Consider the following 10730-nt stretch of genomic DNA (forward strand, 5'->3'; position numbering starts at 1 on the left):
TCATCATGCACTATTTTAATAATTGAAACACTTAAGAGAAAAATGTGACAGATGGCAAATTATCCGCTTTAGGTTCAAATCATTTGGATGATATACTTAGAAAGGAAAATATCCACAATATAAGAACCTAACATTGCAGACTAACAAACCATAAAATTAAATAAGGTCTGAGACTGGCAAGAATTGGTTTCTAGTTAAGCAATTGGTTTGAAACGTAACCCTGCAGCCATTGCAGCCCTCCAGGACTGACACTGCCCACCACCACATTATATAGATAAGGTAAATAGATTACGACATATCTGTATTTTTTGCCATATCTGTAAAACTTTGTTTTGTTTCATTTTTTTCCTTTTAGATCACTTTTTTTTGTGAGGCTTGGTTTCTTTATTGTATCTGAATACTGACAATTAATGATGAATGCTAAAGGGCAGCACCTACTTCAGTGTTAGTGTGTTGTAGCGGGTCCACAGCTCAAGTCAACAGGGACACTTTTTAAATAAGTAAATGGTATTGTGGCCGGAGCGGTTCCCAAGAAATTCATGATGCGGGTGGTCCTCGCTTAAGTGCACAGGTGAGGAGTCGTCCACATCCATAATTGTTGCCGGGAGCTGCTGATTGCCACACCTGATCCACGTCCCCGGATCATATAATAGAAGCGCGAGGCAGATGAGAAAGGAGGATAGAAGCAGAAGGAGGAACAGGAACAGGAACAGGAACAGGAACAGGAGGTTAATGGAGAAGAAGGAAGCAGGATGGAGAAAGCCGGTGAGAGAGAGAAAGTGAGCGAGCGAAGACTCGTGCTGTTTGCAAGCAGCTGGGAGAGGGAAGCCCGAGTGGGGTGTTTGGCTGGCACCAGAGGGCCAATGGTAGTGGTCGCTCCTGCTGAGTGCTAGTTTGGAGCAGGAGTGACTGGGAGAAGGTTGGCTCGCCACAGCGAAAGCAACGGGAGTCGGGGACTTGGGAAGTGGAAGCCCCCAGTGTGAGTGTCCTGGGGAGCCCAAGTCTCGGTCTGGGTGAGCAGAACCGGAGCCAAGGATTGGAAAGGCCACCAGACCAGTACAGTACAGTGAAGAAGGTCAGCTGCATTTAGGGTGACTCCCCTGGTGCATAGCCTGGATGGGAGAAGCAGGGGAGCCACCAGTAAAAGAAGGCACTGGGCTTTGTTTTAAAAGACTGCTTCCAGCCATTATTTTAACCTCTTTTTTTTTTTTTCTATTGTGTTTTTAACCTCCACGAGTTCACTTGATTTTATTGGATTATTTATTTGAAGATTTTTTGAAGCACTGCACTATTTATTTGTACACTGCTTTTGATTTTTTTGTTTTTAATAAAAGCACTTTGCACTTTTTGCACCATCCCCTTGCTTTGCTGTGCCTCACTGTCCAGCTCATTGGTGATATTACCAACGGTGTCGGGTTCGAGGGCTCCCAGAAGGAAGATGGGAGCATGGAGTAGAACCCGCATCATCACAGTTAGCCAGTTGTCTGCTTATTAGTAAATAATTATCTAAATAACTAGAACATTAAAAATAAATAAAAGAGTTAAAAGGAAAATTAATTTGAACACACATAACACATATACATTCCTGCTTTGTTCAGTAAAAATATAGTATAACCAATTTGTAATTTCTGATTTGATACAAAAAACACAAACTGGTAAATAACTTTTATACAGTACACAATATTTATTTATATAGCACATTTTCATACAAATGATGTAGGTCAAAGTGCTTTACAGGATGAAGAAAGAGAAAAAAGATAAACTATACAAATTAAAATTAGGCAATACTAATTAACATAGATTAAAAGTATGGTCTGATAGCCAGGGGGGACAGAAAAAACAAAACAAAAATTAAAACTCCAGACAGCTGGAGAAAAAAATACACAGTAGCTATTAAACAATTACAGAGGTTTAATGAATTGAGTTATCTTCTCTCCTTCCAGAAATGTCTTATATTCTAAAACCTTCAGTGTATATATTGTTCCAGTTACCTCACTAACTAAAAATACCTTTTGAGAGAGAAGACATGGAATATAAGAACTTTTTACCATTTTGAAGTTTACATTTATCTTGATTTCTTAATTGATGCTAATTCTACCTTTCTCTTTAAATTCACCATCTCAAGCAACCATTTCAGTCTCTTTAACCACTGAAATTCATATCTGTGTATATTTTCTCCTTGTATAACTATTTAAACCATAACATTCTGAAATCCTCTTAATCAAATTCAGGAGGGACCTATTCTGGGAACAGTGAATGCAAAGCAGGAAATAACCCTGGACAAGATGCCTGTCCATTGCATTGGCTATACAGACACACATTTACACAAGATCAGTTTGCAACTGCCAAACAATTTAAACTGCACATCGAGGAAAACTGATACAAATTAATATTCCAGGCCAACCCACATGTAATTATGATGCTAGAAATGACTTACGGTTAAGTTGGATGTGGATGCATTGGCATTGCTTAGAGGGTAGTGTTCATGTATTCATTGTTGTCACAGATCACAACACTACAATCTATATAAATAAAAATGTAAATGTTCGTTTGTTCAAAATCTTAAATCTCCGAAAGTTCTTCACCGATTGCTTTGAAATTTTGACACAACTTTGCATTCGAATACGCGCGTGTTTTTAAATACCTACTATTATATAGATGTCACACCTGTGACAGGTAAAAACATGCTTTTTTTGAAAAACAGCTCCATCTGTTGGACGTAAAAGCAACACACGCTATACTAAATATTTTACGATTCCATTTCAATGTTTCGATCAAATACATTTGTAAGTACGTGAATAAAGGCAGCGACATGGCAGTTTTTGGCGTGCAACCAGAAAGAAGTGATAGGAATGCGGTCATACATATCGATGAAATCGCACAGTATCAGGCTGGAAGATACATAAGCAGCAATGAAGCTGTATGTCGAATTCTTTCATTTCCCATACATGAACGAAGTCCAGCTGTTGTTCACCTAGCAGTACATCTAGAAAATGGACAACGCGTTTATTTCAGAGCTGCAAATGTGCAGCAAATAGCCCTGAATCCACCGGCTACAACGTTAACTGCTTTCTTCACGTTATGTCAAAATGATGCGTTTGCGAATACACTGCTGTATTCGAAGTGCCTACGTATTACACATGGAATGCGAGTAGAAAATCATTTGAACGACGCAAACGAGGAGAGCGAGTCGACGGACAACCTGGCATATTCAAAGAAACTACGATAGGCAGACTGTACACAGTGTATCCCAATCAAGATGAATGCTTCTTTCTTAGCATGCTGTTGGTAAATGTGCCTGGTCCAACGTCTTTCCAGCAATTGAAAATTGTCAACGGCGTTACAGATGCCACTTTCCGCAGTGCATGTCAAGCTCTGAATTTATTGGAGAACGACTGACACTGGGATGTATGCATTAATGACGCGTGCAACACGTCAGATCCAAATCAAATTCGTGCATTGTTTGCAATCATATTGACCGCCTGCTCTCCTTCATCTCCAACAGAGTTATTGCAGAAATATAAATCGCACATGGCTGAAGATATTTTCCGTTGAATACGCAAGGAAAATTAAAATATGAACATAGATTTCACAGCAGAAATCAAAAACGAAGCGTTGATAATGATTGAGGATTTGTGCTTGGAAATCGCGAACAAAGTTCTCAATCAATTGGGAATGCCATCACCGAATCGATCTGCTGCTGCTTCGTTCGATGTAGAATTGCGTCGTGAACAAAATTACAACACGGGTGATTTTTGTCGTATGTGCAATCAAATATTCCTAAACTAACGCTTGAGCAAAAAGGCATTTACGATCAAATAATGCAAACTGTCAATAACGGGGTTGGAGAAATCTTATTCTTAGATGCGCCAGGAGGAACTGGTAAAACGTTCCTAATTAGATTGATTCTGGCAGCAATTCGATCCCAAAATGGCATAGCCTTAGCTCTTGCGTCCTCTGGAATAGCTGCGACACCAGGTGGAAGAACTGCTCATTCCGCTTTGAAATTGCCACTGAACATGCAATTCATTGAAACTCCCACGTGCAACATTTCCAAAGCATCCGGCATGGGAAAAGTATTGCAGAAATGCAAACTTATTGTTTGGGATGAATGCACAATGGCGCACAAAAAGTCGCCCGAGGCTCTTGATCGATCATTGCAAGATTTGCGTGGAAACAGACCATTTGGGAACGCATTAATATTCCTTGCAGGAGATTTCAGGCAAACATTACCTGTAATTCCTCAATCGACACCAGCGGACGAAATAAATGCTTGCCTGAAATACTCTACTTTGTGGCGACACGTAAAGACGTTAAAATTAACTACAAATATGCGTGTCCAGCTGCAAAACGATCGATCAGCTGAGATATTCTCACATTAATTGCTGGAAATTGGGAACGGAAACGTGCCGGTTGATCTGACCTCAGGACGAATTTCATTGCCTCATAACTTCTGCAATTTAGTGACGTAAAAAGAAGAATTGGTTGAAAAAGTATTTCCCAATATTCAAACCAATTATAAGAATCATGATTGGCTGAGTGAACTAGCTATTCTTGCGGCCAAGAACAAAGACGTCTACGAACTTAACAATATTATTCAGTCTAATATTCAAAGCGAGGCAGGCACATATAAGTCCGTCGACACTGTTGTGGAAGCAGATGAAGCGGTTAATTATCCAACAGAATTTTTGAATTCACTCAATCTGCCAGGAATGCCACCGCACGTACTGCAATTGAAAATCGGCGTGCCAATTATCATGTTGCAAAATATCAACCAGCCAAAGCTTTGCAACGGCACGCGGCTTGCAGTAAAAAAAATAATGAGCAACGTCGTAGAAGCAACAATCTTGACAGGACCTTTCAAAGGTGAAGATGTCCTCATTCCTCGCATTCCTAGGATTCCAACGGATATGCCATTTCAATTTAAGAGATTGCAATTCCCAATTCGATTGGCGTTTGCAATCACCATCAACAAAGCTCAGGGCCAATCTTTAGAATTGTGCGGTTTAGATCTAGACACGGATTGCTTCTCACATGGACAATTATATGTTGCGTGTTCTAGAGTCGGCAAACCAGATAATCTCTATATCTGCACAGACAATGGAACAACAAAAAATATTGTATACCCACAAGCATTGTGAAATTAAACATATTAGAAATGTGCGCTTTCTCTTTTCTTTCTTTTCCATTTAACCAGACTGAGCCACAGCAACGCGTGGCCGGGTACAGCTAGTATTGTAATAAAAATGCTCAAAAAGACTCTCTTCTTACACGATTAATTGGGCACCCAATCATTTTAAAATGTCTATTTCCCTCTGGCCGGAATGTAGAGCCTAGGTCTAATGACAATTCTTCTAAACTTATATTGAACCCAGAATTGAGGTCCAGAAGATTTCCAATTGATCTTGGGTAAAGGGTCATGTTCAGGATTTGGTCTATTGACACTATGCTTATACTCCATAGCATACACCATGACAATAAGATATAAGTCTTCTTAAAATTGCAAGGATATAAAAGTACAACATGTGGTGAAGCATTTAGCAATAGAATCCCCAAATATCTGGTAGAATCCCAACTCCAATATAATTGTTGCTCCTTTTACATTAAAGCATTTAAGGCCAACAATGAATTAGTACATTAGTGGCTAATGAAATGGTCGTTCAAATTGTATTAATTCAAATCTGTAATTTTTGCCTACACTAACTAATTATGCCAGTTATTTTGATAAGTGGCATTAATTCTTTCCCATTTTCTTTCTGTTTTCAACGTTGGTTTGCATTGTGAAGAGGATTGTTGAACGCACCCCAAGGAGACGCGGTCACTCCTCCAAAACCCCCTTTAACGGTGATACAATGGGAAACAAATACAATTTGTTTTTTTTATACCTCCTCTTTGCTCGATCAGTTGCTGGCTTGCTGCTGCTGCCATGCCGCATGATCTGCATCTCACGCGGCATTTCATACATTTAAAAGCCTGTACAGCAGCTGTCCTACTCTTTGTCATTTATTTCCGGTCCCGGGCGTGGTTAAATCTTTTAGCACAAAATCTCATCTCATGGGACGTGGGTTCTTGATATTTTTTAGTTTCTATTTTAAAAACAGAATAACAATCTGAGAATTGAACAACATCACATTAAAGTTCGAAACAAATGATACCAAACATATATATGTAGCTTTTAAAATAAGCCCAATTTAAAGTGTGACAAAAAATGTCACATAAAATCGTTGTACAAAATCGTTGCACTTTTAGGCTTAGGATAGTGGTAGAATACCAGAGAATGAGCCAAGTGACTGTTTGTAATAGGCCAGTTTGCCCTTCACTTTGAGTTTCCCCAAAGCTCTCAGGTTTATTTTTTTAGGCTCAATATCAGAAGAGTTTTTTTTTCCTCTTTCCTATTGCTAATTGACCATATTAAACTTCATTTGCCTTACTTAGCATTACTTAACATCAGGATCACATTAGTATCTTATGAACAGAATGTTTTGAATAGTTTATACTTATTAATCTATTCATATTTATATGTGTATGTTTTGGTTTTGCTTTTTCTGTTTATGTTAAACAAGAAAACTATAAAAACAACCAACAAGAAAATATAAGAATCAGTTTAACTGAAATGAAGATTATACTAGCTGGCCTTGAATGTCCTTGCATGAAAAAATACAAGAAAAGCTCACATTTCTATGACTTGTAGCCCTACAAAGAGCCATCAGTGCAATATTTTGTGTTTTAATGACACAGGAATCCCATCCTCAAACAGTACAGTATATGTGAGACAAACTTGCTAGAGGTGACTGAGACCCTAGGAAAGTCAATGCTTCCAGCCTGTCAAACAAAAAAAAATCACATCAGCAGAGAGCACCAAAGAATATTTTAACCTTGCATTTCTGCCGAGTTGACAACAGTAGGAAATTTAATATCCGATGATAGCTCCCTATCGCTGGCTCACGTATGCAAGCCAAACAAAAAAAAAAAAAAATCTGAGCAGGGAATGTCCATGCATTCAACTCTTAAGATACACAAGCCTGTCTTCATCCCTGCTTGGTGATTTTTCTTGAAACATTCCATTTTTTATGCTACATTATTTTAAGTACTTTCACTATGACATTGCAATATTTCTTTGCTCATTTTGAAAATGAGCCTGAAGAGTGAAGAAGAAATTGAAGCTTCATTGAACTCAACCAGCAACACAAGACAAAGTGGTAGTGCAGATAAGAATTAAGATTGAGCATCAACTGGTACCCATAAGAAAAAATAAATTAAGATAAAACACATATACTTTAAAATATAAAGATGAACAGAATCTTAAGTATTTCAAACACAAAATTCCATAAGCAAGGCAAAAAGTAAAAAAAAAAAACTCTACGCTGAACAAAACAATAGGACTAACTAACTTTCACAAAGGCAATCGAGGTACAGTGCTAGACCACTGATGCACGCCGGTGCTTTACGTTCAAAGATTAGCTAACCTTCCCATCACATGCCTGCCTCATGATTAGTATTATATGGTAAATAGGACAAGATGACTGTGAACAAGATGTTGTGCTAAAAATAGAAAAATAGCAAAAAAGGAAAGGATTAAGAGAAAATATGTAGTCGACAGACATGTAACAATAGTAACTAGCAGACAATAAAATGAGTCTCTTAACTTTGAAATTAGAAAAAAGAATTAACTAGAAGACCAAAAATTATTATTAAGAATACTGGAATTATCTGCAGTCTCTGATGAAAATGACGCTAAAGCATCAACCTTGTATCCCATCACTCTGATAAGGTAGTGCACTGTCCATATCTGGGTCATAAGGAAACATGTAAACAAATGATAATTGTTGTCAATAAACAAAAATGGCCATGAGATGGTAAAATAAATATAAAACAGTCCCAAAGATAAGTCTGAGCAATTCACCAGCATAATATTTAAAATCCTTATTAAAAAACCATATAAGAGTGTGAAATAACTCCAACAAATGCACAGTAAAAGTAAATCCTGAGCAATATCATAAAACAGGCTCAAACAATCCATGAAGGATTGATAGGTCAATGGCCAAAGCCTAGATCTGTACCTACCAACCAACATGTTAAAACCACTATGTATATCTATCTATCTATCTATCTACTGTCACATACATATGCTTAGGAGACAGTTTACAGGCTCAAAAATAAATGTTTCTCATTCAAGTCAAGGGGTGGCGCTGTCTACTGGACAGCGCCACCCCTTGACTTGAATGAGAAATACTAGTAACCCTAACCCTCTTTTCCATTTTTCCATCTGCAGACCCTCAGCAGAACCTGCCTCCTAATGACATTATAGACACCCACCAAGATCCCGCCTTCTGATGACATCACTTCTAGTTCCGGTTCCACAAGCTCCCTCCTCTTCCTGTCTCTAGCACATATATCCGCGATCTTACTTACATGTATCAGTTCTGTTTTGAACTCCCTGTCTGTAAAGACTTTATTATTATTATTATTATTATTATTATTATTATTATTATTATTATTTTGCATCTTTTCAAGTATATGGGGTGCAAAATCCCCAAACCTTTATGCTTGTTCCTGGCTCTTGTTACACTAGCTTACTTGCTATTTTATTTTCCACAAAAAATGCAATCTTAAAAAATAGAATACAGTTCCACACTCAATTATCCAGTTTAATGACCGGCGCCCATCATCTGGATAATCAAAAATCACAGATAGTCGAAAATAATTATAAAAATTTGCAAATGCTAGAAAGGTGCTGTACAGTGAAATTCTTACCTTTCTTGTGTTGTTTATGAAGTTTTCTTGACAAAATCAGATAGGAGACGCTGCTTTGTGTTCTTGCAGCGCTTCAGTTTTATTGACGTGCGGAGCTTGCGAAGCGTTAGGATGTCACAAAAATTTGAATCCGCTTCCTGCTCAAGAAAGTCTAGCAATGTTTCGGCAAAATTTAGTGCTTCTGCAATCGAAACTTTCTTTTCTGAAGGTTCATCTTCAAATGCGTCATCGTCGCTTTCTTCCGGCAATTCCGCACTTGACTTCGCTTCTGCAGCAAGGGCGGCGTCGTCTTTCACTTGATATCCAGGCTGATCATTATCAGAGAGTAGCCATTCTTCGATGTTTACTCTGTCGACGTCTTCAAATCCATTTACATTTTGAATTTCCTCCAAAAGCGATGCCGCTGTTATTTCTTGGCTTTCACTGTCATTGACGTTTTCAACACTATCCATTACATCAGGGAACAATTTTCGCCATGACTTTCGAAAGGTTAATTTTGGCATGTCATCCCAACTTTCTGAACATGAGAAAATTGCGTCCTTAATTGTCCATTTCTTGTAAAACTCACGGAGATCTCCGTCTTCTTCCAAGACTGAACGGAGTAAAGATTTCTTGTAACGTTGCTTGAATGCTTCTAAGACGCCCTGGTCCATAGATTGCTTAAGCAATGTCATGTTTGGAGGAAGATATGCAACGAAAATCTGGTCATCGCTTGTTTTCAGGACATTTTTGCTAGGATGGGAAGGTGCGTTGTCCAACAGTAACACAGCTCTTTGTGGCAAATTTTTGGAGCGTAGATGGTCTCGAACAGCAGGAACAAAATGTTTAAAAAACCAATCTTTAAAAATCTCTCTGTTTATCCATGCTTTGGTCTGATTGTAGTAAAGGACAGGAAAATTGCACATTTGTGTTCCCTTAAATAATCGTGGATTCTTAGACTTTGCAATGCATATGAGTTTCAATTTGTGCGAACCACTAGCGTTAGTGCATGCTAGCACTGTTATTCGTTCCTTACTGGACTTGTGACCTGGAGCAGACTTTTCTTCTTTTGATACGAGCGTTTTTGACGGCAAAGCTTTCCAGTACAAGCCAGTCTCATCAGCATTATAAAGTTGGTCAGGTGAATGATCATGAGCCTCGACAAGACGTTTAAATTCCGTTACGTATAGTGCTGTAGCGTCAGAATCACCGCTTATTTTCTCACCTTGGATATCCAACTGTCTAATTCCGTGGCGAGATTTGAAACATTGCAGCCATCCTTGAGACACAGCAAATGGTTCAGGAATCTTCATCTCACAGTGAAACCATTTCGCTTTTTCGAGCAGCAATGGCCCGGATACAGGACATCCCTCAGCGCGTTTTTGCTTGAACCATTCGAACACAGCTCTATCCAGATCGTCAAATTTTGAACCCTTTGTTGTCTTGCACGCACTCGTCCCGTTAAATGTATCGGAAGAAGTTACGAACTTATAGAGTTCATCTTTCTTCCGAACAATATCACGCACTGTTTGATTTACTATGTTAAATTCTGATGAAAGCTTAGCAATTGACTCCCCCTTTTCAGCACGTTCGACAATTTGCAGTTTCGTAGCAATTGACAAAACAACTCTTTTTCTTTTTGCTCCCGCACTGGACCCCGACATTTCGGCACGAACTTACGCAAAACTGCTTTCTAACCTCGAGGTGTGGATGACAACTGAATGAACCCGGAACAAGGCGTCGCCTACACGGACCCTGTGACCCATACAAAACTTATTAATGAATGGCAGTCGTCTGAATTTGGAAAAAGGGGAGGGAGAGTGTTCAGAACGAGTCCTCTGCATCGGATTAAGTCTAATGGTTTTTCATAGCAGGGGATCACCTGGCTGGTGCACAGATGCTATACTGTACTTTCAATCCTTTTAGAATAATTCTCAGAAACCCATCGACAAAGAAAACTTAAGCTGTGACACACGTAGTGTACATTCCTGTAGTCT

At 38.7% G+C, this 10730-nt stretch overlaps 1 protein-coding gene across 1 annotated transcript; it reads right to left on the reverse strand.

Annotated features, from left to right (window-relative positions):
• Positions 1 to 8768: 8768 nt before the first annotated feature.
• LOC114661358 (jerky protein homolog-like) lies at positions 8769 to 10397 on the reverse strand. The gene has a single exon (XM_028814573.1). It carries the CDS (start codon positions 10395 to 10397, stop codon positions 8769 to 8771), a length of 1629 nt encoding a protein of 542 aa, XP_028670406.1.
• Positions 10398 to 10730: the final 333 nt, after the last annotated feature.

This window comes from Erpetoichthys calabaricus, chromosome 11, assembly GCF_900747795.2.
Source record: "Erpetoichthys calabaricus chromosome 11, fErpCal1.3, whole genome shotgun sequence".
In the NCBI taxonomy this organism is placed as follows: domain Eukaryota; kingdom Metazoa; phylum Chordata; class Cladistia; order Polypteriformes; family Polypteridae; genus Erpetoichthys; species Erpetoichthys calabaricus.